The sequence below is a fragment of the Patagioenas fasciata genome, chromosome 1 (genome assembly GCF_037038585.1).
Source record: "Patagioenas fasciata isolate bPatFas1 chromosome 1, bPatFas1.hap1, whole genome shotgun sequence".
Lineage (NCBI taxonomy): Eukaryota > Metazoa > Chordata > Aves > Columbiformes > Columbidae > Patagioenas > Patagioenas fasciata.
The window spans coordinates 129,582,291-129,610,130 of record NC_092520.1 but is presented as its reverse complement, the minus strand read 5'-3'; the positions used below and the strand labels follow the sequence as shown (position 1 = coordinate 129,610,130).

General features: G+C 47.0%; 1 protein-coding gene and 1 gene segment (V, D, J or C); one reads left to right on the top strand and one right to left on the bottom strand.

The window, feature by feature from the left end:
- Nucleotides 1-11,771: 11,771 nt before the first annotated feature.
- LOC136107982 (T-cell receptor beta-2 chain C region-like) overlaps nt 11,772-27,840 on the top strand; it is a 69,022-nt gene continuing 52,953 nt past the window's right edge. Inside the window, 3 exon segments of the C gene segment in view lie at nt 11,772-11,814; nt 14,982-15,279; nt 20,408-20,437. Coding sequence covers nt 11,772-11,814; nt 14,982-15,279; nt 20,408-20,437 — 371 coding nt within the window.
- On the bottom strand, nt 24,828-27,693 carry LOC136108002 (trypsin-like). The gene is made up of 4 exons (XM_065849445.2): nt 27,494-27,693; nt 26,637-26,890; nt 25,718-25,854; nt 24,828-24,977 (listed from the first exon to the last, which is right to left on the bottom strand). The coding sequence occupies exons 1-4, from the start codon at nt 27,691-27,693 to the stop codon at nt 24,828-24,830; spliced, it is 741 nt and encodes a 246-aa protein (XP_065705517.2).

Sequence of the window (27,840 nt, the reverse complement as noted above, 5' to 3'; positions counted from 1 at the left end):
GAGCTCTATCGTGCTCTGTCAGGCCTTTTCAAGTTCTGCCAGGCTCTGTTGGGTCCTGTCGGGCCCTGTCAGGCTCTGTCATTCTCTCTCGGGCTTTGTTGGGCTTTGTTGTGCTCTGTCAAGCTCTGTCAGGTTGTGTTGGGATTTGTCAGGCTCTGTCAGGTCCTGGCAGGATCTGTCAGGCCCTGTGAGGCTCTGTCACACTCTGTTGGGCTCTGGTGGACTCTCTCGAGCTCTGTCAGGCTTTGTCAGGTTCTGTGGGCTCTGTCAAACTCTCTTGGGCCCTGTTGAGCTCTGTCAAGATCTGTCAGGCTTTCTTGTACTCTGTTGGGCTTTGTTGGGCTCTGTAGGGCTCTTTCAAACCCTTTCAGTCCCTGTTAGGCTTTGCCATCCTCTGATGGGTCCTGGTGGGATGTGTCAGGCCTTGTCAAGCTTTGTTGGGCTTTTGGGCGCTGTCAGGCTTTGTCAGGCTTTGTCAGGCTCTGTCAGACTCTGTCAGGTTTTGTCAGGCTCTGTCGGGCTTTGTCGTGCTCTGTTGGGCCTTGTCAGTCTTTGTCAGGTTTTGTTGGCCTCTTTCGGTCTTTGTCGGGCCCTGTTACATTTTGTTGGGCTCTTTCAGGCTCTGTCCATCTTTGTCAGGCTCTTTTGGATGCTTTTGGGCTTTGTCAGGACCTGTCAGGCTCTGTCGATCCCTGTCAGGCTCTGCCATTCTCTCTTGGGCTATGTTGGGCTTTCTTTGACTTTGTTGGCCTCTGTCAACTTATGTTGGGTCTTGTCGGGTTCTGTCAGACCTTGTCAGCCTATCAGGCTCTGTTGGGCCTTGTAATGCTCTGTCAAGCTCTGTCAAGCTCTGTCAGGCCCTGTCGGGCTTTGTCAGGCTCTACCAGGTCCTGGCGGGATCTGTCAGACTCTGTCAGTCTCTGTCAGACCCTGTTGGGTTCTCTCAGGTTCAGTCAGGACCTCTTAAACTCTGTCAGGCTCTGTGAGGCCCTGTCCAGATCTGTCGGGCTTTGATAGGCTTTTTCAGGGTCTCTCTGACTCTGTTGGGCTCAGTTGGGCTTTTTCGGGCTCTGTCACGCTCTATCGGATTTTGTCAGGATCATTCAGGCACTGTCAGGCCCTGTCAGTCTCTGCTGGGCTTTGTTGGGCCCTGTCGTGCTCTTGATATACAGTTTAGTAGAAATTTACTGTGTAGATGGCAATGTATTGTGTAACTCGATAAGAGTTAAGAATTTATACATAGTGGTCAACTTAACTAACAGAGATAAGACGAGCCTGCATGCTTGGCGGCTGAGATAACCAGAACCTCCAGCACACAAGGAGAAGACAATCCAACCAGGTGTGCACGTTGAGCTTCAACCAACTCAGCATACCAGACCAAGGGTTAAAAATTTCATCTAAGAGACCCTGGCCCACGACGACCAGATACCAGCATGCATGAGCCAAGATGAGGAGCCCTATCATAATGAAATTATTATAATAACCACTCCTATTCCTGGAACTAATTCAACCCCCATTCTGAATACGATGTGTTAACATAAAGTAGCTACCTTTTGAAGCGAAAGGTGTGCAAGCAATACCCATGCACCCTGGTGCCAGAATAAATATACCTGCTTTATAAATCATCTCGAGTTGTAGAGTTTATTCTGCATGTCACTCTGTCAGGCTCTGTTGGGCTCTGTTGGGCTCTGTCGGTCTTTGCAGGGCTCTGTCTTTCTCTGTCTGACCCTGTGAAGCTCTCTCAAGCTTTGTCAAGCTCTGTCAGTCTCTGTTGGGTTTTGTTGGTCTCTGTCAGTCTTTTTCGGGCTATGTTGGGTTCTCTCAGGATCTGTCGGTCCCTGTCAGGCTCTGATAGGCTTTGTCAGGCTCTGTTGTACTCTGACAGGCACTGTCAGGCTCTGTCACCCAAATATGTGCCTACAGGCACACTTCTAAAAGCCCCGCACCAAAGGACTGCATACTTGTGCAACCACTTGCACCAGTGTGCAATCACAAATTCATACAGATGCACTTAGTCTCACAGAAGCACGAACGTGCTTGTGTTCAGCCATATATCACAGACAAGCTTGTCAACAGACTGTGTGCTGTTCTTCCTCTGTATGGCATGTTTTGTTGTATTTCTCTTGTAGATCGGACACTTAGTTTTCTTTGCACGACTATGTGTACTGAGAGAAACAGATTGTGTAGGAAAACTTGCAGTCTGCCCTCTTCAGTGTTGAAGTCTGCTTGCTCTCCCTTGTATGTGTCCACATACACACATGCAATTCCTCACCAAAACACAGACAGAAGTATTTCCATAAGCATACAGTTATGTGCACACACCATCACCTGCATGCATACGCAGCTACAGAAAAGCACATACCTGTTCACACACTGATATATAAGCAAGTGCTTGTCCACACACATGCAAGGTTCTGCAAACACCCCCCCCATATGACTATTTACAGAAATACACACCTGAAACGCACATTCGTGCTGGAGTGTAAACACATCTGTATATGTTTGGTATTCTGCATACACACGTGCATGGCTGCAGGACAATAAACATTGGGAAGGTGCCTGTGTTTGGACGTCCCTGTGCGTGAAAGCAGGTGTGGGCTCTACTCATGCATATTCTGGTGTGAGGGCACAACTCTGCTGTTGGTTGAAAAGGTACTGCATATGCTTGGTTCCACAGTCCTGCATTTTTCATGTGGACAAATTGAAGGGAACTCTGCTAGTAAAGGAACCAACACAGAAGCAGGGAGAACTGAAAGTCATGCCATGATATCTTTTTCCTTTGGCAGACTCTTCACCGTCACATGAAGAAAGATGCTCAACAACTGATCTACAAGAGAAATGTAACAGATGATATCATAATGAGAAAAAAGATCAGAACACATGTTCACAAGCTTGTCTGCGATATATGGTTGAACGCAAACACGTTCATGCTCCTGTGAGAGCAAATACCTTTCCTGTAACACTTTGGTAGTTTTGCACAGTTCTAAGTGGTGGCACATCTATCAATGTCTCGGATACCTTCAGACTTGACTCCATTAGTGTGGACACACTGTGCCTAAATGTTTTGTGGTGGTGTAAGCATCTACCATATCTATCCATCTCTCCACACACACGTGAGTACATGTCTTTCTCTCAACAAACATGAGTGTTAATGTTGCCACATATATACATCTGCACTGGTGTGTGAGCGCAACTGCACGCATCTGTTGAAGCTGTGTGTTTGGTGTGCCTGTCTGTAACATGACTGCCATGACTGCTCAATGTGAACAGATACAAGGGAAATCATCTAGGTAGAGGCAACGAAGCAAAACCAAGGCAGAAATGAAATTTGTTCCATACAGTGTTTCCCTTCGCTGACTTTTCACAGTTAAACCAAGAAAAAAGTTTAGCAGTAGATCTACCAGAGAAATGTTACCAAACAGATCGTTTAGCAAAACAACAGCGGACCCTGTGTTAAAAAGCTTGTGGTTATATGGCTGCACCTGTACACCTTCGTTTGTCTGTGTGTGTACAGAGGACTGTGTGTAAGCTTGTATGTTCACACAAAGTGGTACATTTCTGTCGGTGTGTGCATAAGCATTAGTGTGCCTGCAAAACTACGTGTGAAAACTCTTCTGCATATGTGTGAGTAAACAATTGAATATTCGTGTTCTGACAAGTGGTATATAATCACAGGTGCTTATAGGCACACTTCTGAAAGCCGTGCACCCGAAGACTGCATATATGTACAACCCCTTGCACCAGTGTGCGCAACCACAAACTTACACAGATGTGCTTAGTCTCACAGAAGCACAAACATGTTTGCATTCAACAATATACAATTTTGTGCCTGCCTCCTCCTGAATGTTCTGAGTATGTCCAAGTAGTGATTAGAATGACTATGAATTACTATTAATTATTTATTATATATTGTTAATTATTCATTGTTAATTATTAATTTTTAATTATTGTGTAGAACGACTATGACTTTTGTTGCTGGCATACTGACTTCCTTCTAGCATCCAGACTTGTAAAGAACAACATCTTGTCTCTGTTTCTAAGATGGGCTTATTGCACACAGGGAACGGACTCAGACTTTAATGACAACACTGCTAGTGCTCCTTTCCTGTTATTTCAGGGATTCCTGGTTTGTAGATAAATAAAAGTGGAGTGTCAGAGCACACACATTTCCCTCTGAGATGGTTCTTCTTTATGTACATGAGTGCCTGTGAGCTGATATGCTTGTGAATGTATGAAGGGCTGTGTAGACACAAATGGCTTTCATACAACTTGAGGAGGGTGAATGCAGGCTGTGCCTGTGTTCATTGAAACAAGAGGGCACCTGTGTGAGAAGATGTTGCCTACTTATGTGTGTGTAGACACATGTGCAGGATTGTACACAATGTGTGGTGTTTATGTGGACACCTAAATAGGGGTGCGTCATTTGTATGTGTGGCTTTGTGCCTGCAGGTGGGTGCATGTTTACACATGACTATCATAGATAGTGTCACGGAGGCACCCCAAAAATCAATTTTGACAGGTGATAAGCTCCAAACAGACTTTATTCTAACCAGAACTCTTTAGCAGAGAACCAACAAGAAACCAGATTTATCCAAAATTATTCAGCACTCCAGTAGCATTACAAAACAGCAGTTCAAATACCGGCCAAGAGTTTAATTACTACACAGTTGATTCTAACTCAAGGTATCAGGGAAAAATCATGTCTGAAGGAACTTTGGCTACTTCTTGCCAGCAAGGAAGGTGGAGGGAAAGGCCACTTTCCCTTACAGTTGCCTGGAATGTGCCTATGCTTCCCCTCCCTTCCAACCCATCTCATCAGCACTTCTGGAATAGGGTTGGAAGGAGCCCTGCACACTCACAGTATGTGTTTACCCCCACACACAGAGCCTCATATGCATCCCATCACAGAAAATACTGCACCGGTGAAGAGCAGTTCCAATACTCACACATACGTGTGATCAGCCTGACTGGAGTGGGGAAAGGTTCAAGATGCTGAGAATCTCTTGTCCATGCAGTCTCTCCTTGGACTAAAGAGAGCTATGGAAGACAACCAGGGAAAAGGGTCTTGGCCTGCTTTATTTCCTGTGCTTCTTGATCTCAGGATAGGAGTTGCTATGGATAGGGATTGAATAGGGATTGGTGTGGAGGGGTTGCTATTAGATGGAGATTCGTTACTGAACCAGCCAGGAATTTCAAGGCTGGGAACAGGACCTGCTGTGGGAGAGAAGCAACTCTGAAATAACAAGGCCCCAACGTGGTGTAAATCAACGGACCTATCAGCAGTGAGACTTCAGCGCGTGGACAGCTCGTGAACATAGATGATATCCAATTAGCGAATGCATGTTTGGAGCGTGTATGTGTGATCAGAGAATAGTTGCATATATAAGGAGGCTTGTTTCTGTAATAAATGGCTTTGTGTGATTCACATTGAATCGGAATGCTGAGTCCTTTATCGTTCCAACATATTGGTTTATTCTCTGCGTGTGCATGTGTGAACTAAGCAGGTTTGTGTGACCTTGGGTTTTGTGTCTATATGTGCAGGAAATAATGTGTATAATGGTGTGTGATCACAACTGCGCATGTGTGTACAGGAAGTGTGTTCAGCTTTGTTTGTGAGTGTAAATATGGAATGAGTGTGTATGAAGCCTTGTGAGCATATAGGAGTATGTATGTGTGTGTGCCATGATGTCTAACTACCAGTGTGCGTGTGCAGTGAAATGAGTACATACACATCCACGCACAAGTTTTCGTTTGTGTCCAATCTGTTCATTTCCCCCCTCATCCCCAAACATAGTTTCCCAGCTACTTCTTTCCTCTCGCAGACCTGCTGCAGGGAGTGTTTTGTAACAGGTTCAGGGCCTAGGATTGAGATTCATTTATCTGGAGATCAAGAATCCTGGAGCTGTCAGGGAAACAGGTAATGGAGATGTTGTTGCTGAAGTGCGAGTCCATTCCTGGCATGCAATGAGCCAATCTTAAAAACAGAGATATTCTTCATTTCAGAGTTGCACAGTCTAGATACTAGAAAGCCAGCATGCCAGCAACAAAAGTCACAGTCATTTTATACAAAATCTTATAGCTACATTGACACCCTCAGGGCAGTTCTAAAGAGCCAATTGGTCACACATTTGCCTATTGGTTACACAATAATTGTAGTACTATGCACAATCACTGGGGAGAGGTCTCATGCTGGGTTGCCATCTTCAGTCCTGTGGGAGTGCTTTTTAGTATTATAATCAGTCTATAATGAGCAAACTTCATCTAAAGGACACCATCTGACAGTGTTGAGATATATATATAAAAAAAAAAATCGCTCAGGCTTCAGGATGTCTAAGGTGAAAAGAACAGACTGACCTGAAACTGATCAATTGTTGACAGGATTCACATATGTTTAGGTTAGCAATCGCCCACAGGATTCGTTCTTTAAGTGGTAATGACTACAGAAGGATAGGAGGAGAGAGTCATTGTCAATACCTTAATAGGGTCAGGGTGGAGAAGAACCTGCCTATATATGGATGGCCACATAAAATGCCCAGGGAAATGGGTTTCTCATTTCTGGCACTGTCTGGGCCATTAGGAACACTCTACATGTGGAGGGAACTGAGTGCCTGAATGCTGGGATCCTCTTCCCGTCTGTAGGGAGATACTAGGACTTAGTGAAATAGAAGTGAGGGAATAGAGGAGGGAGCAATGCGGGTAACCAGGCTGTACTAGATGGATTAAATCTCTATGTGTGAGGAATTAAAAGTCTTGCTTTTGTGATAATTGTGCCCATCTTACAGGTGTGGAGGGTGTTTTGCTGATATCCAAAGACATGCCTGGTGAAACAAAGGTATGAACTTACTGTTAAGCAAGCATTCTTTTTTTTAACAGCACTGCCTGTTTTCCTTCATAAGTGCTCCAAGGACCGACTGCTCTTGCATTGCTTATATTCACACAATTATTGCATATTCATTACAATTTGGAGGAATTTTTAACATACAATACATCTATACTAAGTAATTGCATAAACCTAGAGTTAGACTGAAGTTAGTTATTTCATGGGCTTTGCTGTCATCTAGCTTCTTTTTGCAGGACATTCAGTCTGTTTCAGCAGGTCTTCAGAGGGTCTTTACATGTGTCCACTGATCAACCTCTCCATGTTGGCAAATCTTCTCAGAAGCGCAGCAAGTACACACTTACATAAGTAATTGATTAGTTTCTTACTTACATCTATTAATTTCTAGTCCAATATAAGCTAAGCACCCTGCTTCTAGACAACTTAATCTTCTGTCTCCAGCTTGTCATGTAGGAAGATCTAAAACTTGAAAAATATCCCCTCATTTTGCAAGTGGTTAGAAAGCATATCTCATGTCATTGGTTAACAATGGATAAGTCCTTTGTAACTTAATCAAAGTATACATTAATTTAGCAGCTTCTCTTGACTGGGACAGAGTCCCCTGTTCTGGACATAGCCTTGGTCCTGTCTTGACAAGGACAAGTAATTAACATCCAGGAACGAAAACTGTCCACACAAAAGCTGAAGACAAGACCCAGGCATCTGGCTTCTCAATATTCGCTTTCCTTTCTGTGTGTCACTGTGGTTATCTGCTTCATGCCCAGAGCCAGAAGGAACCCCGAGGTTGGAGCTGCTGTTCCTTTTATGCCCAGCCGCAATACTTCTTTCCCAACGGAGAAGCAATGCACTCTGAGATGGAGTGCAGGCAAATTTCCCGTGTAACGTGCCGGGAGGTTTATTTGTCCTGTAAAAATCAGTCGCTGGAAAGAGAACGTGTAGTTGGACCGGTGCAGTTAAGACTTTTGACCACAAGGTGGCACCACTAACTGCTAAATGGAACTTTTAGCTCAGGACTGCCCCTCTCTGTGTCACTAATCCCTTCACATCGCCGATCTGCACCCAGTTCCTTCACAGCATGCAGAGGGGCTTCCAGCCCTGGCTCAGCAAGCATCTGCCACCTCATGGAGATTCAGCACTCCACTGAGATGCTCCAAAAGCTGAGTCCTAGACTCAGTGCCCTTCCCCCACCCTCTCCCAGCAACTCCCCCAGCAGTTGTGCCTGGTTATACACTAACCCCTGAGGTTGTGAAACCCTCTGCCCCCTTGCCCAACATAAGCTCCCCGAGCCAAGAGGGGGATGTTTGCTCACCTGACAGCTATATACTATTGGTTAATCAAAAACTGCCCCCCAGACCCTTTCGCCATAAGTGACTGTGGAAGGGTTTTCCTCCATCTGTCTGTAAACCCCCTCCTCTTCCTCAGCATGCTCTGCTCTAATTCTCCAAACCCACTGTCCTCCAAGCAAAACCAGGTGTCTGGGCCAATACCCCTAATCCACAGACATGCTTGGCCTCCCAGAAGTAGGCTGAGAAAGTCAGCATCGAGGCAGTCCTTCCCACTCCCAGAGCCACATAGTCCTCAGGGAAAAGAAGAAAAAAACCACTTCACTGTTGCATGAAATAAATAAACTTGGAGGGGCACTGGAGGACAGTTTTCCCAGGGTAAATTGAGAGGAGGGGTGGGTGCAACATATCTGAGGATTCTTATGGTTCAAACACGGTGTAATTTCCTCCCGATGTTGCATTCTCAAAAGATGAAGTCAGGCCTCCGCTTCCTCCATGTATAACTCTCCACTCCCTTCAGCATGAGGCTCTGACTTTGTGGAGAACTACAGATGGGAAACCAAGGCTACAAATGATTGCTATAGGAAACAGAGCAACTTGGAGGGAGTGAGGAGGGCTGCTATGCAATTTCTATTAGGTTGACGCAAAAGCGCTGATATCTGTGAGTGAACAAGGAGCAGAGTAGCTCAGAAATCTCCCGGGACTGTAGACAGAGAACATTTTCCAATCCATCGCTGGAGGTGTTGTTCAATTTGTGTGTCTACTATATAACAGGTCAGATCACTTCCCTTTGAATGTTGCTGGGTTTTAAAGCAAGGAATGAGTGTAATATCACTGTTTAAACTTGAAATGGAACAAAGAAATGGAACAAAGTCTAATCTCTCTGAATGTGGGCCACACCAATTGACTGTAGTCTGCAGTGACGTAGTAAGGAAAATCAACTTTATCCCTTCTAAACTAAAAGGACAGCACATGACTTGTTTGGCTGTATCCTGCCAGGGAGCAAGGGAAAGCAGCTGACTGAAGCTGAGAATGACGAATGGGCAGGGTATAACTCAGGTGGTGGGCAGTGGCTTACATCCTTAATGATCTAACAGCATACAGTTAGAATGTTTCTGTCCTCCTGTGGATTTCAAAGGTAGAATTGCTTATTACAACAACAGAGAAGTACAATTCACATAAACTGAACATTGCTTCCTGCTTATCATGCACCATTATATTTTATAATGCAACAAGCAGAAGTATTGCAAACTATCACTGATCTCTTAAATCATATTCTTTTCCAACCCACTATAAGTGTGACACACCAACAGAGGAGCATACGGGGTTTCGTTAGGATTTTGAGGCAAACCAAGCAATCACTCTAAAGCAGTGTATGCCAAGTAAGAAAAACTAACAAGTGTGCTTATAGAATATTTGAATTCATTGGGAACGCTGTGGGAATAACAAGCTTGCAAACCACAAACCCAGGTATTGCAGACATGGTCTTATCAAGGTCACAAACCTTCAGGAGAAGGCAATCCCAGAATTACCTGAAGCCAAATGCCTGGCCTGTATTTCGGTTGTTTCCTAGTATCTGGTCTGGCCAACCCACTGCATCACCTGCTGTTTGTTGCCCTGACTTGCCTACGCTTCTTTATCTCTAGTGTCGCTGAATAGCAAAAGAAAGTGCAAATCCCCAGGGGAAGCTAATGCTAAGGTATATTTTGGCAGTCCACCAAGGACAGAAGCAAAGATCCTTCATGGACATTGAGGCACAGGCCTAATCAGAGGTTCTCCAGCTCATGATGTGGCTGTGGGGAAAGGGAGATGCTGTCTGGCATGCAAGTGAACTGTGCAACTCCACTGTCTCCACCAGATTCAGCATCTCCTGCTTAGCACCTGCATACCATTTCCTCACGTCTTCCACTGAACTTTCTCCTGCAGAGAAACGCTGAGTTGTGAGACTCCACTAGCCTTCTCCTTCCCATCATCATGAGGTAGGGGTACCACCATGGATCCTAGCTGACATGCACTTGCTTTTTCTTCCCTGTCCCCATGTAGAGCTCCAGACAGTGTCTGACAGCTCTTAGAGGAAGAAAAGGCACTGCCATCAGGCCTCAGCATGGCAAAGACCTGTGTCATTTATTGCTTGGCTTCATGCTTGCCATTCTCCAAGCTATTCATGCCTGTGCTCATTGGGGTCCCCAGCCAGCGTGTGCTATGTTTGCCCCATTTAGAACAAACCTTATGGGTGTTTTCTGAGCAGAAACACTTGAAGATACTCTGGAAAGGATGAGGATGCCAGCGACCTGAATCTCCTAAGCCTGTGAACAGAACAGCAGAGAGGTGTCCATGGTAGAGCATATGTGAATGAAATTGCCTTACACAGCTGCTTTCAAAACTCTAGAATTCTCACTGGCTACATTCCAGTGGAACCACTCACACGCCGCTGGAGGACAAGCTCCATCCTGCAGAACAAGGGAAATCACCTTGGGCAGGCTGTTTCACAGGGCAGAGGCGGCAATGGCACAGATGGTTTCAGTCCCTGGGCACTCTTTGAATTTGCCAAACAAAGTGTGCTCCTGGAGCAGAGCTGCCAGAAGTCCTCACCCCAGAGGCAGCACCAGGTTGAGGCACCCAATGCTCAACAGCTAGGTTCAGTGTCACAGGGAGAAACTATCTCCAGAAAATCTTGGGCTACTGCCCTTCAGCAAGGAAGTTGGAGAAAGACCACCGTGGCCCAAATCCTCAGCACCTCTTCTCACTCATGCCTTGCACTTTGGGCACACTCTATTCTCAGGCAGCCAGGAAAAGGGGTTCTGGCTTTTTTTTTGTCTTTTTTTTTTTTTTTAAATTTATTTTTTTTTTCCCTGACTCTCTTGATCCCAGAATGAGGGGTGCTATGGGTAGGGATAGCATGGTGAAGCTGAGATCTCCATTAAAATCTTTCCTTGGTGAAGTTCAGGAACTTTCCCAACTCTGCTGCAGAGAATCAGAGAAACTGATTAACAGCTCCCTGCAGGAGGGCTGGAAGCTACAGGCAGAATTCTTGAGCTCTTTTAGTGTTCTTCCTGGTCCTGCTTCTCGCTGACATTAATTACTGTACTCACAGCAAAAAGAGAAAGAAAGCCCCTGCACAGTGAGTAATTTAAAAAAAATGACAAAAAAACCCTTCAGCCCAAAACAGCACCCCCCCCCCCCAACAAACAAACAAAGAAAGAGACAAAAACACACACACACAAAAAACCAAAACCCCAAAAAACAGCCAACAACAACAAAAAAATCCAACACCTACCAAGAAAACGAAAAAGCTATGGGTGGGGAAGAGAGGGAAAACGCAAGGGATCTAGGTGTGTCCTTCAAACCTTATTCTTCCATATCTCAAGGGCTTCAGAAGAAGGGGAACTCTCAGTATTCCTCTGCCTTAGACATAGACTCCCATGCAAGCTCAGCATAGTTCTGTTGATACCACCCCCTTCTCCCAGCCCCCTTCCATCTCTGCAGGGTTTATACTTCCCTGTGACAGTAGTGTCCCCAGCCAATCCTTTCTCACATATCACGTCCTTGCCCAACCCCAATTTGTCTCTTCCTCACTCAGTGCTTTGTCTTCACATATCTCTGGGCAGCTACAAAAGGCAGGTCCCTGAAAGGACAGGAGCTTTTTCCCCATGGCTCCCTGTTGGTTCTTTGTGGCCATGCTGGCCCCTATGGGTAAGTGAACTGAACTCCCCATGACAACCTACATGGATTCCATTGCTGCTGTCCCAGCTACATACCTGGTTGCTGGCACTGCTTCATTACCCAGGGATTTCAGTGCTGAGGATGGACAATGAATGAAGCGGGCAGGAATTCCTGAATCTCCTGCATTGGCTGTCTGTGCACAGCCCCCAAAATGGTTCTTTTTTTGACACAAACTGCCCAGGAATTTTTCTAGCCTATGGGAGACAGATTGGAAAATCATCTGCTGATCTGAAGAGCTGTTTCACCCCTTCATCTGCTCCTTAGACTGTCCTCTGTTCTTTCTCATCCTCTTTACCAACTCACAGTGCCTAGTTCACATTTTTTCTTCCTCCTCAACACTTTTTCTTTTGCCTTTCAGCGTTGGCTCTCGAACAGTCCCCGGACACAGTGATACAACAAGACCAGCCCGTGGATCTGAGATGTTCCAAGAAGCAATCCTCCAGCACATTTATGTGCTGGTACAAGCTGCCTTTGGGGAAGGACTCCAGGCTGACCCTAGTGGCTTCTGTGTATCAAGGTGGTAAAGCAGATGTCGAGAAGGATTTCCAAGACCGTTTCAAGAACAGTGAGATACAAGGAGACGGGATGACCCTCTCGATAGAGCATGCCTTTGTCAATGACTCTGGCACGTATTACTGCGCTGAGAGTGAAACACAGTGGCTAAGCTGCTGAGGAAGCTAAACAAAATCCTCCACCCCCTGCACAAAAAGGGACCTGCTTTCCTCCTATTTGGTGCTGCATAAAGCACAATGATCCCTTTCCACTCATTACCTCCTCTGCTTCCTAGTCTTACCTTCTCTTCTCAGATTCTGTGAGTTTATTTGTCCTGCTTTCTCTCCTTGCCACCCAACTCCTCTTTGCCTCTCATTTAACTCTCATTTACATTATATTCACTTCTGTCAAGCACCCTTCCTTTTCTGCCCCTCTTCCTTTCCTGACCTTCCTCCTTCTGTCTTTCTTCAATCCGCATGAGTACACTCATCCTCTCATTTTCCACCACTCATCATTTGCACTGTCAAACACAAAGGAGGTTCACGTGGGATGTTCTTGAGGTACCTTCAGATAAAGGCAAGGCCAGGCAGGTGGCATAGAAGCCAGTAACAAGTGGGAGCTCCTCACATGCTCCTCTGTTACAACATCCTGTCTGAGGTTCTCCTTTGGCCAAGGGATATGTGCAGCACAGCACAGGCCTGAAAGCTGCATTGCACATGTCAGAACACACATCAGTGTGTGGCACAGGCTTGCATTGGGCACTGCAGTTGGTTTCCACACTGCAGTTTCATGTCCTAACATATGGGCTTCTCGAGCCCTAAGCACAACACCTGACAGAGCAGACATGGCCTGTTCCAGATCACTCTACATGTCTCATACTGTGTATTCTGCAAGGCTCCTAATGCACGGGTCTGCCACCTGCACAGACCAGAGAAACCCGTGGAAAATGGAGATCCCTCGCATGGACACCTCAAGCACAGCTTTCTCTCAGCTGGAGTGCTGGGGTTCTTGAGTATGCACGGGGATTCTTCCTGTTTCCTGCACAATTTAGCCTACACTCTTTCTTATTCTCTCCCTTTTCTTTTGAGAAATCTTTTGTCATTCCTGAATCTCCTGTAGGCAGTTCATGGGAACAAATGCAATGGGACACACTTGGACTTGCAACAGAGGCTCTAGGAGCTAGAGACATTGCTGTACCCTTCTGCTAAAAGGACACATGGGAACATCTTCACTGCAAAGCCCATGACAGACTTGAGCAGCCTGATCACTTGCTCTCTCGCATGAGTCAGCCTTCCACTGCCCTACTTTGCTGGACCCACAGCATGGCACACATCTGCAGAGGCTCTGTCAGGTCTGTGTAAAAAAAACGCCAGCCTCACTTGTTGACTGTGGCCATTTCCCCCAGCCTTTGGTTGGTGAATAAGGCTGAGTCCCATATAGAGAGGAAGATGTTCATCCTCAACCTGCTGCTCCTTGGCACAATGCTGTAAGAAGCAGAGCATAAGCTCTTCTCTGGCACAGAGAAAATAAGTCTGTACCAGTCTATCACACGGTGAATACCCTTGTCATCAGCAATCGCTCTGTGGTGCAGTTTCCTAAAAGGAAGCCTCAGTGCAGAGCCAATGGAAGCCTTTTCTCTTGTCTTCTCCCTGTCACCATACAACAGACACCAGGATAACAGGTCAGCAGCCTTTCCTGTAGCTGGCCAACATGATGAGCAGCACTGTGATGAGCATAGAAGATGCCACATCGCAGCTTGCAGTGTTGTGAGTCTGTGAGTGTGGGGATGTCTAGGCAGCAGTCTCAGCTGAGGGGTGTAGACATGCACAGATGTTCCTGAGCTCTTTCCTCTTCCTTCTTTCGGTGCCTATCTGTGGATCTCTCTGCTGTGCACACGCTTGGGCTGCCACGCAGCCCCAACATGCTCCTGTGGTAACTCTTCTCTCCCACCTACGCAGACACGTGCTCACACACAGGAGGAAGCCAGTAGAGTAGAGTAAGTGCACCTCATGCTTTCATGCAGGTGTTCTTCCCTGCTGTTCCCAGACAGCCAGTGGCCTTCTCACAGTTCAAGCTTTCTCTCAGGGCTTTGCCCACCTGCAAAGAGACTCCCCTTTTTCACACATCTCGCTACCTGCGCTGCCACTGTCAGGAGGTGGCCTTTTTCCATGGTTTTCCACTGGTTCCTTGGGGCAATGCTGGTCCATGCAGGTAAGTGAGCTTCCCTTCTGCTTGAACAGGTGCACTGCAGCCAATGCCGCTGCCTCAGCTGTGTGCACGGTTGTTGGCACTGCCTCATTCTCCAAGACTTCCAGGGGGATGATGTGCAATGAACAAGGTGAGCTTATTCTGAACCTCTTAACTTGGAAAACTCTACGAATCTGTGAATTGCTTTTTCTGTCATAGTTTCATACTTCAGTTGAGACTATTTAATTAACTTTTTTTTTTTGTTTTGTTTTAGTATTTCATTAAGGAAGTTTTGGTGGTATTTTTTCTCACCTATGTGTCTCTCTCAGAGAAAGAGGGCATTGTCCCGTAGCTTGCTGACATCCTTATGTCACCCCACCCCATGTCACAATTCAAGGATGTGTTTTCCCGTCCCCTACAACGTTTCACTCCTCACATATCTTCCATTCTCTTTCTAGGTCAGGCCCTTCAGCAATCACCAGACACAATTGTCCGAGAGGGAGACTCTGTGACACTGAACTGTTCCAAAAAGGTTAATGCATTCTCAGCCATGTACTGGTACAAACTGCCCCTGGGGAAGGATGCCACTCTGCAGTTGGTTGTATACTCAGTGGAAGGTGGCATGGCAGAGATTGAGAACGAATACAGAAACCACTTCAAGAGTTATGGGACTAAGGGGAGCCACTTATCTGTGGAGATAGATCATGCCTTTCTCAATGACTCAGGCACCTATTTCTGTGCTGAGGGAGACCCACAGTGACTCCAAAGCTGAAGCAGCATAGCACAAACCCTCCCATGTAAAAAGGGATCTGCCCCCAGCGCACACACAGGCCTATATTGGACAGTACATGATTTTCTCCTCTTGCACCTCCACCAGCTCCCTCAGCACCCTTGGTTGGATCCCACCTGGCCCCATATACTTGTACATGTCTAAGTGGTATAGCACACCGCTAGCCATTTCCCCTTGGATTGCTGGGGCTTCATTCTGCTCCCTGTCCCTGTCTTCTGACTCTGGGGGCTGTGTACCTGGAGAACCACTGGTATAACTATTAAAGACTGAGGCAAAGAAAGCATTTTAAACCTCAGCCTTTCCCTCATCCTCTGTTGATGTGGGTGGAGATTCTCCTTTGCCCTCCCTTTTTTGTTCCCTTTTACAGCAGTAGCCAGATTCAGCTCTAGTTGGGCTTTGGCCCTTCTAATTTTCTCTCTGCATAACTTCACGGCATCCTTGTAGTCTTCCTGAGTTGCTTACCTCTTCTTCCAAAGGTTATAAATTCTCCTTTTATTCCTAAGTTCTAGCCAAAGCTCTCTGTTCAACCAGGCTGTCTTCTTCCCCGCCAGCTTGTCTTTCAGCACGTGGAGACAGCCTGCTCCTATGCCGCTAAGATTTCCTTCTTGAAGAGCAATCAGCCTTCCTAGAGTCCCTTGCCCTTCAGGACTGCTTCCCAAGGGACTCTGCCAACCAACCTCCAAAACAGGTCAAAGTCTGCCCTTTGGAAGTTCAAGGCAGCAGTTCTGCTGACTGCCCTCCTTACTTCTCCAAGAACAGAAAACCTGATCATTTCATGATTGGTATGCCCAAGGTGACCTCCAACCATCACATTGCCCACAAGTCCTTCTCTGTTGGCAAACAGGTCCAGTGGGGCACCTTCCCTAGTCGGCTCACTGAACAGCTGCGTCAGGAAGTTGTCTTCCATACAGTCCAGAAGCCTCCTAGACTGTTTCCTCTCTGCTGCGTTGTATTTCTAGCAGACATATGGTAGGTTGAAGTCCCCACAAGAACAAGGGTTAGTGACCGCGAGACTACTTCTATCTGCCTGCAGAATATTTAATCTGCCTTTTAATCCCAGTTGCGTGGTCTGTAACAGACTCCCACTAGGATATCTGCCTTGTTGTCCTTCCCCCTGATTCTTATCCATAAACACTCAACCTTATTGTCACCCTCATGAAACTCTAGACAACCAAAACACTCCCTAACATACAGGTCTATCTCACCTCCTCCCTTGCTTATCCCTTCTGAAGAGTTTATAGCCATCCAATGCAACACTCAAGCTGTGCGAGTCATCCCACCATGTTTCTGTGATGGCAAGTACATTGTAGTTTTTCTGCTGCGTAATGGCTTCCAGCTCCTCCTGTTTGTTGCCCATGCTGCCCACATTCTCTGGTTTCTAACACATCAATAACCCTTTTGTCTTTGCTACCACATGGTTCTCTATCCCCTGCCTCAATAGGGATGGTAGACTGAAGGGCCTCGCTAGCCCCTTGTCCCTCAAACTCAGTGCTTTGTTTCATTTCTCTGCAATCTACAGACTGCTTCTCACTCTCCTCATCTACTCTCTTTCTCTCTGTCCGCTTCCCCTTTCTTCTCTGTCTTCTCTCACATCTGTCCGTGTCCCATTTCCTTCATTCTCTTCCATTTCTTCTCCCTTTCAGCCTGTTACACTACATCATGGGTAAGTAGGCTGTGGAATAGTTCCCACAGCCCTCTCCTTCTCCACCAGCTGGAAAGCCAAGGCTTACCTGGAGGTGAGTCTGGCAAGGGTTTGTGGGATGGAGCACTCCTGCCTGTGCTTGTGTGTCTATGGGCTTTGAGGGGATTTCTCATGCTGTGGTTTCCAAGAGCACAGGTCACCCAGGGGTCAGCACAGTACCTTTCTCAAGACACTGCGAGTTCTGGAACACCGTCAGGACCATGCTACTGAGCACTTCCCTGTACATGTTGGTCTCTTGGCCCCACTGGTCTCCAGGGAATGGTCACGCTTCTGTGTGCAGCAGTCCCCAAATTGCAACGCTAACCTGAACGCTCTGATGTACGCGACATATCCCAATTCTCATTGGTATCCGGGGACAGAGCACTGTCCTGCAGGCGAGGAACACCAAGCCACACAAGATATGGCTATCACTTGCTGAGACTTTCTTCCTCCCCTCCTGCCAGCCTTCCTTTCCCATCTTCCTTTCTGCCTTTGTTCTTTCCTAGCTTCATGCCTTCCATCTCTCCTGTCTTCTTTCTTGCTCCCTTTCTGGTATGCCTTCCTGCTTCGCTCCTGGCTATAAGTCCTAATTTTTGCAACTTTACTGCCTTTCCTCCTCACTTTCCACTTTCCTCTATCCTGACTTTCTTTCCTTCCCTGTCACCATCCATTATTTCAACTTCTTTCCTTTCCCTCCCCTCCTTCCATTCCTCTTTTTCACTGCCACTGCCTGCCCTTCTCTCCCACCCTCCTTCTTCCCTGTATTTACAGCCTTCCTGACCTCCTTTTGTCCATCCTTCACAGGACCCCTGGATGTGATGAGGACAATGTGGACAATGTTTCTCAAGCACAGACAGCGGAAGGAGAAGCAAGCAGTCTGTTGTTGTCTGTCCTTGCAAGCCCAGGCCACGGCCGTAGCTCCAGAGAGTGCATGCTGCTGTGTGCATGAGTCAACAAGCCCTGACGGTACATCAGTGCTTCTGCGGTGCTGCAGGCAATGGTCCCAGAGCACTGCCAGTATCAGGAGCACTTCTAAGTGTGTGCTAGTGCTAGGGTCTCACCAGTACCCTGAGGCTTTGCCTCCATCTCCACCAGTAAGACCTTCCTTCAGGAATCCCAGGCTCCTGAGACTAGACAAAAAGTCTGGAACAAGCAAGACATCCTCAGTGGAGGAGGACCAGGTTAATTAGCACTTAAGCAAACTGGAGCTACAGTACCTGGAGCCTGATGGGTTGCATCCATGACAGCTGAAGGAGCTTGCTGGTGTGATTGAGAAGCCACTCTTGATTGTCATTGAGCGGTCGTGGGGAAAGGAAAGCTACCTGAGGACTGGGAGAGAGAAATTATCACTCCTATCTTTAAGAAGGTGAAGAAGGAAGACCTGGAGAACTATGGGCCAGTCACCCTTACCTCAGTCCCTGGCAAGGTGGTGGAACCTATCCTCCTGGAAAGCATTTTCAAACACATGAGGGACAAGAAGGTGTTTTGGAGTAGTCAGCAAGTAGTTATGAAGGAGAAATCACGCCTAACCAACCTCTTTGCCTCCTACAATGATGTGATCAGCTTTGTGGGCAAAGGGAGAGCAGAGGATCTGGTTTACCTCTACTTTTATAGAGCCATTGATGCTGTCTCCCGTAACATCCTGTTGTGGATGAGTGATTTAGGCTCCTGCTTGCTGCAGAGCAGTGTTTAGATCACTTTAAGAAAAGTGTGGCTTAACGGAGTTGGATAGCACAGCTCATTCTATTACTTACTGCATGGAGGAAATAAGCCAAGCAGAAGTGGGCGAGAGTTGTTTTAGAGTGATAAACATACGGGGACAGGAAATGTAAAAGGGAAGAGGGAGGCCCTCCCATTGAGTCACGAGGTTCAGAATGGACTCCTTTGCTTTCTAAACTCCTTCTTAGAGAGAAGCCTAGGTGAGGCTGGATCGAAACTTAGTCTCAGACTGGGTCGATGCTACATGTCTAAGAGGCATAGAGGGTGTCACAGAGGCACTCCAAAAGTCAATTTAGACAGGTGATAAGCTCGTTATTCTAGACACAGAAAATGGCCAGCGTGGTTGAGAATGTCAGCAGAATTCTAATTTGCTGGGGGGAGGCCGGGAGTGAGCGAGGGAAGAAGAAAACCTTGGTAGTGAAGAAATCAGGGAGAACACGAAGGTTCTGTAGAGTTGGAGGCTGATGTTTAAAGCAGAATGTAAGAACGAACATGGAAGATATTCACTGAAACCACTAGAATAGTAGTCTCCAAACATTTCTGATCAGTAACATATTTCAAGTGTGTGTATATTTAATAAGTGATAACTATATAGATATAATACTGAAGTTCTAATGTTTTCTTCCCACAACCCGGTGTACTCTCTTGCACACTTTGGAGACCACTGCACTGGAACACTGTGAACCAGGAGCCTGTTGATTACAGATACCAAAGAGCAAAGGATCCAAAACCCATCCTCAGACACTCTCCTGGCCTCCCGCAACAGGGGATTTATCGTTCTTATGTCAGATGGGGCGTGTTTCAACAAGCTCTTCCCAGACAGGATGGACTTGTGGAGAGAAAATCAACAGTCCCTCCACCGCACAGCTCTGTGAGATGTACAAGGACTAGCGTGAGAAATTCCTCCACTTCATGCTCCTGGGAAACCTTCTCTCTGCCAGCCCATGCTCACGCCAGATTTCCCTTTCCCAGGATCTTGCATCAGCCTGGACAAATGTATTTACTTTATCTCAGTTCAGTGGCCATAGAATCATAGAATCATTTTGGTTGGAAGAGACCCTCAGAATCATCAAGTTCCAACAGTTAGCCTATCTCTGGCACTAAACCATGTCCCTAAGAAACTCATCTACGCGTCTTTTACACACCTCCGGGGATGGTGACTCAACCACTACCCTGGGCAGCCTGTTCCAAGGCCTGAAAACTCTTTCTGTGAATAAATTTTACCTAATGTCCAATGTAAGCCTCCCCTGGTGCAACTTGAGGCCATTGCCTCTCATCCTATCACTTGTTACTTGGGAGAAGAGACCAACACCCTCCATGCAACAACCTCCTTTCAGGTAGTTGTAGAGAGCGATAAGGTCACCCCTCAGCCTCCTTTTCTCCAGGCTAAACAGCCCCATTTCCCTCAGCTGCTCCTCGTAAGACTTGTTCTCCAGACCCTTCACCAGCTTCATTGTCCTTCTCTGAACTCTCTCCTCATTGTCTTGCCCATAGTGAGGGGCCCAAGATTGAAAACAGTATTCTAGGTACAGCCTCACTAGCACCGAGTACAGGGCGATGATCACTTCCGTACTCCTGGCCACACTATTCTTGATGCACGTAAGGATGCTGTTGGCTTTTTTGGCCACCTGGGCACACTGCTGTCTCATATTCAGCTGGCTGTCAACTGACACCCCCAGATTCTTTTCCACTAGGCAGCTTTCCAGCCACTCTTCCCCAAACCTGTAGCGTTGCGTGGCGTTGTTGTGACCCAAGTGCAGGGCCCGGCACTTGGCCTTGTTGCACCTCATAAAATTGGCCTCACCCCATTGGCACACCACCCCTGGGTTTGTCTCTGCTCTGCCTGGTTTTCTCCCCTTGCCCCTTCAAACCTAGTTTTAAGCTCTTTCAATGAGCCCTGCTAGCTCCTGTCTGAGGATCCTTTCCCCGCTTTGAGACAGGTTCCTCCCATTTGTTGCTAGCAGGCCAGGTGTCATGTAAACCGACCCATGATCAAAAAACCAAAATTCTGCTGGGGACACCAGTTCCACAGCCAGGTATTGATCTGCCTGGGTCTTCCTCTATCATCCCTCATCACACCCTGCAACTAGGGGAGCAGAGGAGAACACTGCTTGTGCTCTTGATCCCCTAACCAGTCGTCCCAAGGCCCTGAAGTCCCGCTTGATTGCCTTCGGATTTCCCATTGCAGTCTCATTGCTGCCCACCTGAAAAAGTAGTAGTGGAAAATAATCTGAGGGCCTTACCAGGCCAGGAAGTTTTCTCTTCATGTCTTTAACCCTGGCCCCAGGGAGGCACCAGACTTCTCTAAGAAGTGGGTCCGGTCTGCATATCGAGCCTTCTGTTCCCTTCCCATGACAATGACCCATCTTTTTTTCCTTTATAGCAGCTGTTTTGATCGAGGGTGCAGATCGACTTGTCCTCTGCGGCACCCTCGATTTAGTTGAACCATCTTCCTCAATATTGTTGTTCGGTTGCACTTGCAGAGCCTCACGACTGTTGTGCAAGGGAATCTGGGAAGGTGGAGTAGTCACAGCGGAGACCCTCCTCCTTCTGCGTCGGGCAGGAACATGCTGCCATTGCCCCCTATCCCTTGAGTCACTAAGTTCCACCATGCGGAGAGTAGTGAGCCCTCTATACAATGCACCCTGTCTACCCACTGGGCCTATCCCAGGGAAGGTAGGGTGCAACTCCCAGTGGTCTTTCACTCTGCCTGATATTCCTCAACCTACTCACCTCTCCCTGGAGCTTTGTCACTCAGCGGAGGAGTCCCTCTACGTGGGCACATTGCCCATGGCTGTGTTCACTGATGCCATCCAGTATCGGCGTAGGAGCAGGGCGCACCCTGCAGCCTGACGCCTGGGTGACAGCGTCTTCCCACCAGATCTTGGTCTGGACAGCGGCATCACTTGTGTTGGAGGCCAACCTTACGGAAGACATGGCTTTCTGCCAGGTGGATACAATTACTCCCTGGCTGAGCTTCTCCGCCCTTCCTGCACGCCCTTCCATGCAAACTGCCACACAAGCTGCTATGTCCCGCTCTGTTTGCCACACTCCAGTTGCTAGCGCTCCCTAGGCTGTTTTTTATAGGCATGGTCACTGTGGCCCTGGCAATGCCCAGGCCTTATCAGTAACTCTCACGAGAGTTGGCGGTTCCTGGCACTTGCCTCGGCGTTCCCCTGCTTCGGGAAAATCCTCCTTGTGCTGAGATCTGCTGCTTTGCTGCAGACCACGTTGGCTCCAGAGCAGCTCCCCTCCGCAACTGAATGTCAATCATCCCTCCAGAGTTGTGGGATTTGATCTGCTGAGTTTGAGTTGGCTGTGTCGTAGCTGAACTCCTAAACGGTATCTGAATATGTGTTTTGTAATGTTGTTGGAGTGCTGAATAATTTTAGACAAACCCCATTTCTAGTTGGTTCTCTGATAAAGAGTTCTGGTTAGAATAAAGTCTCTTTGGAGCTTATTGTCTGTCTAAATTGACTTTTGGGGTACCTCCATGACAGAGGGTAAAGGGAAAACAGGTAAGGGATTACATGTGTTCATGGCCAGAGGATTACATGTGCACACCCAATTACTTTTCTCATTTGGCTAGGATGTCAAAATTTCACCATGCTGCATCTCAGCCCCCTGCAGGTTGCTCCGAAGTCTGGATCCTAGGTCTCTTGAAGTAATCCTTCGGGTATCAAAGTTCGTAGAAATAAACCATTTACTAGAATAGTACAGCAGCAGTGTCAGCTCGAGCATTTGTGCCTTCACAGAGGAGCTGAGCTGAGCATAGAAGTCCCTGGGAAATTACACCCTTACAGACCATTTCCCACCCCTCACACGATGATTCAGTCCAATAGTAATATTCGAGTCTGGGGTCCTCTTGCTTCTCATTGGATTCTTTGACTGCACTGAGACAGGTCGTTGTTTTGTTTAGCTGCAGACATTGTTGATGGTCCATAGCTGCTTCATGCTGGCCTTGAAGGTGTTATTTTGTCTGAAAGAATCCTGTTTTGCTCAGCAGAGTGCAAAACAGGCATTATCTTGTGGGTGGTGTTGATGGTTTGTAGCTACTTTGTTTTCACTTAGGTAGATACAAGGTTGGTGAACATGAGAGGAGCTTTACGACATACAGTTTAAGATTTCACCAAGTTCAGCTAACTAAGGAACTAAGCAGACAGTATATTAAAAATGACGTGACCTTATAATTCTAAGTGATTCACTCTATTTAAAACACATTTACTTAGGCTAAATGACTAATAGAAAACTCGAACTGGGCTCATCCAGTGATCTGTGAGAAGTAGAAGATCATCGCCATACAGACACCCTTGTTTGGCAAAGAGAGCTCAAAGTAGGCTCAACCAGGCTGCCACAGGTATGGAATTAAGTGGTTGGCTAGCAGTCAAATTGCATACAGTGAGAAAGGTATGCACGAGACTCATCTGCACTCACAACTTACTGTTGTTCAGTGTGCCGTTCTGCTTCCGTGTGTGTTTCCTAAAAGGGAGTTCTTGACCTGGCTACAGCTCAGACCCTTACTTCCTCTAGTGCCTGTAGCAAACTGTGGCTGATTTGGTTGGGCGGACAGGGGTCAAGTGCGTCCATCTTACATCCTCACAGAGAAGCAGGCAAATTATTGGTTACGTAAGTGACAGTGCAGTGGATTAAAAACTGACTTCACATCCAGTGCCAGAGGCTTGCAAGCGGTGGCAGATGGTCCAGCTGGAAGTCAGTCTGTGGTGGTTTACACCAGGGGTTGATACTGAGTTCAATACTGTTCAACACCTTCATTAATGGCCTATAGGATGGACGGAATATGCCTTCAGCAAGTTCACAGAGGATACAGAACTGAGGGGCGTGGCTGATACACCTGATGGTTTTGCCAGCATGCAGAGAGACCTCAACCAGGCTGGGGAACTGGGCTGAGAGGGGTCTCTCAGTGTTCCATGAGGGGAAGGGCAGGGTCCTGCATCTGGGGAATTTTCATGAGTATGTAATACTTTAGAGCATTTAACCAAGTTTGCGGCTGCTGGAAATTTGCACACATCTTGGGTGGAATTATCCCCCGTGTGCCCAGCACTGAATAAACATACCTTCTTTATAACCCCACAGGTTGTAAGTGATTTCCGCACCTCACCAGAACAATGGGACACAAAACTATGATCTGATTCTGTTCGTATATGGTGCCTATCTCAATGAGTCAGGCACCTGTCACTCTCTTAAGAGCTATCTCAGTGACAAAACATCTGAGAGTGTCAGGCACAAACCTCTCTGTCAGCAAACAGCACTTGTTCCTTCCTCCTTCCTCCTCTCCTCTCCTCTCCTCTCCTCTCCTCTCCTCTCCTCTCCTCTCCTCTCCTCTCCTCTCCTCTCCTCTCCTCTCCTCTCCTCTCCTCTCCTCTCCTCTCCTCTCCTCTCCTCTCCTCTCCTCTCCTCTCCTCTCCTCTCCTCTCCTCTCCTCTCCTCTCCTCTCCTCTCCTCTCCTCTCCTCTCCTCTCCTCTCCTCTCCTCTCCTCTCCTCTTTCTCGTGTCAGATTTCTTTGAAAATTCTCCCCATTCCCCATTTCACCTATTCTCTGCTTTTTCTATACTTTTCTTTTACTCAAATTCTCTACTTTTTTTTTTTCTTTTTTTTTAAACACAGCTCCACAGCCCATTGGTAACTGCGGCAGCAATTTCATGGACTTCCAATTCCTGTGTGAGCTGGGGTTAGGAGAACTTCAAGCCAGGTACAGGCAGCAGCTCCAGTGGCACAGGCACATGAACAGAGCAAGCTCTAGCAAGAGATTGTTTCATTCCGCAAGTAGAGTTTTCACCTGATAAACAGAAAAGATGTTTTGCTCCAGAGATGGCTCCCTGTAACTGACTGAAAGACTCCTGAAAATGAACCTGCAAAATCTTCCAAGATGGTGCTAGTTGAGAGGCACTATAAATAGTAAATATTTTTCCCAGCATGATATTCTCTGCCTCTTTTCTCCATACCATAGCCTATGGAAGTACCCAGAGAAACGTTGCACAGAGAAGAGGTGCCTGAAAGTCTTTATTATTTTTTTTGTTAATCATTTTTGTCTCTCCAGTCCCAAAACAGAAGGAAATGATGAGACAAACCAGGATGCATAGAACAAGAGAGTCTCAGTTTGCAGCCACAGTTGCTTCGATCCAGGAGACATAATTGCAAACCTTAGTGTAAACCCCAGGATAGCCTCTCTGCGCACATCCAATACCCCAAGAAACAATGCCCTGGAGCTGCCCGTCGCAGACTACTGGACCTCCGGAATCTCCCTGTGGAGATAAAAGATACGGTTATTCAGCAAATGGTATCAGCATGAGTGATGAGCCAGAGATCCCAGAAATCATGGGCATTCAACGAGTTCCACTGGGCTTTTTCCACACAGAAGTTCTAGAAAGGTCATTTCTGATTATGGCTCTACCCCTGATACTACTGTGCCTTACTTTAGCTCCAAGGGCACCGCAGCTAAGGATGAGTAAGCTGCCTGATTTTGACGTATGCAGTCTTTGGCAGATGCTTAGGATATGTGTGCCTTAAACATTATTCTGCCAAATATGTCCTTGGAGTTAGGCACATGTAAAGGCAGAGCAATTGTGAAGTGTGTTCATTTTCCAGACTGCCCCGATCTTGACATACTGGTCATTTCATTTTTGGTGAGTCCAAAACTAAGGTTTGCGACCCAGGCTCTAAAGTCACTGTGATTACTATTGCCTCTCTGGTGCGGCACTCCCCCGTGTTCAACAGCCTGAGGTGCAGGAGGCGGCATAGTCTGCCTGTGGAGATTTAGGGCAGACTATCGTCTCAAAAAAGGGAAAATCACTAATTGAGTGGGAAAAAATCCAGCCTCACTCAATAAGCAACTTGCACCCTAAGTTTCTACTGTTGTTCAGGAAATCACCACATTCAGACATGCCAGCGCAGTGGGGATAACGTATTCCCTTAATATGATGGCCTCTTCTACCAGCAAAAGGCGGGAGAGAAACACATGGGAAAGGAGAGGTCGGAGTTTCACCTGGCAGGAATCTTTTCCTCCCTCCAGGAATCCTACACATATCATGTTGCTGGTAATTTCCCCAGGGTAGGCTCGGTTGCACTGGCTTGAGGTGAGTACAGGAGCATCCAGGCACTGCAAGTCATCTGGATACTGAGCTATGAGAAAATAGAGAGAGATGGTTGATGACATCTCTGAGCCCATTTCAGAGCCCAGAGAAGGTCTTTCTTAGCAGAAAAGTAATCACTGAACATCCTATTTTAGCCCTCGTCATTTTTCCTCTGGAGAGTTATTGCAGCATGGATTTCTTTTCTTTAGATGGAACAGATTCTATCCATGGGTCCACCATTTTACACTGCAGCCACATTTATTTTTCTGATACCTGGAAAATCATCAGCTGGCAAGTGTGGAGCTAAAAGCTTTTCTTGTAGCATGTATGTTGGAGGAAACCTGGGCCTCAGGAAAACCAACTGCTCCTCTGGTGCAGGTTTAGTTGTCACCAGTGGATGAGACATGAGTCACTGTCCACACCTCTGACCATTGGTGTAGGAGAAGGGAGCTCTCTTGTAGGCATTTGAGATTGACAGTCACAGATTTTGATCTTGTTCTCAGAGAACTGACAACTCTATGGACATCCGTTAAATTGCTAATGCTTGGCACTGCACAGCTGGTGGCACCAGGCCACAAAATTGATGGCAGTGTGAACATCCTGGTGACTGAAGTGATTCCATGTCTGCAACACAGAACAAGAGCAAGTACCTTATAAAGGCTTGCCTTTGAAGCACTTAGATGGTTACCATCCTACAGACACTGATCCCTCAAAAAGGCCTGTCCCACAGCACTTCTCTGTGCTTTACCCTATACTACTTGGACTTAATGGTGACATCTTAGAGCGTCTCCCAGGCCCTCATGATGTTGAACGTTCCCACAGAGTACTCACTGCCATAGCTGAGCAGGTTGCCCCAGCCAGAGATCAGGCATGTGGTGCCTGCGGCCACACAGCTGGTTGGCAGAGCAACTGTTTGGACAGCTCGGCTGAGCTGGGCTGATTTGGCGAGCTTGATGAGCATAATGTCGTTGTCCAGTGTTATGGAGCTGTAATTAGGGTGGCGGATGATTTTAGCTGCGTTAATGAACTGCTCTGTCGATTCTGTGAGTGCCAGGTTCTGTTTCCCAAGTTGCACTTGGATGCGACTGGAAAAGAGCAGGAATGGCATACACTTTACTGCTTCCGACAGGCAACGAGAAACCTCCCTGTCACCGTACGCACTCACTTCAACATCACTATTGGCGTAGCTGTTTTAATTCAGGTTATCCTTCTTGTCCTGCAATAAGTCCTGGGGGCCGACACTGAAATCTTACCCACTCCCAGTAGAGGTGGTGAATTTCTGCAGGTTTATTTTGTTGAGCTGGGACAAGTTAAATATATAACAGTACTTTGTACAAACATTCTGGAAAAAGGCAAACTGCTGTCACCCTCGCCTCATTCCTCTTCCTGTTCTCCAGTGGCTAAGTCTTACCAAGACTGATGCAATTATAAGAAATCACAGCCCATAACCTGCTGCTAGATTATCGCATTGTCATTTCAGAAAGTGCTCTGCTTTCAGAGAAACATCTGCAGAAGTGAAAAACCCCTTATGATGCCTTCTGCCAGCTTCCTGAATGAGCCACGCATGCCTTGGTTGCCTTCTCTCAGAAGGGAGTCACATATTTGGCTCTCACAGATCAGAATTCCTGCTAGAAGTGAACTGGAAGAAAGAAGTAAGTTATGGAAGAAAATATTCTTTTTCCACTCACCTCTTGTAGCAGTGAGCAGCTGAAACAACCCATTGACTGCTGATGAGGGAGCCTCCACAGAAGTGATAGCCAGAATTCAGGGACACCTGATAGGGGACAGAGTTCGCTGCACAGGTGTAGCCTCCGACGATCTTGTCATCATCATCGTCAGTGTTGACGGGAAAGGCAACTGAGAGATAAGGAGTGATGTATGTCAACATCTGGCGTAAGGAATCTTGTGCGCCTGCGACTGCTTGAGGCATCTCACCTGCAGGCTCTACTTCTGTAAAAACTCATGGGAGCAGTGGTGGGCAAGTGTAATGGACATTCATTTGCTGCTCCCGAAAATAAGGTGATCAGGCTTAGGT

Bases quoted from the DNA above. Each gene is read 5' to 3' on its own strand.
- LOC136108002 (XM_065849445.2), bottom strand. From the start codon at position 27,693: ATGTTGACATACATCACTCCTTATCTCTCAGTTGCCTTTCCCGTCAAC. The intron at 26,891-27,493 runs GTGAGTGGAAAA...GCTCTTTTCCAG, and splicing joins GCTGCTCACTGCTACAAGAG to TCGCATCCAAGTGCAACTTG. The intron at 24,978-25,717 runs GTGAAACTCCGA...TTATCTCCACAG, and splicing joins GAGGAAAAGATTCCTGCCAG to GGAGATTCCGGAGGTCCAGT.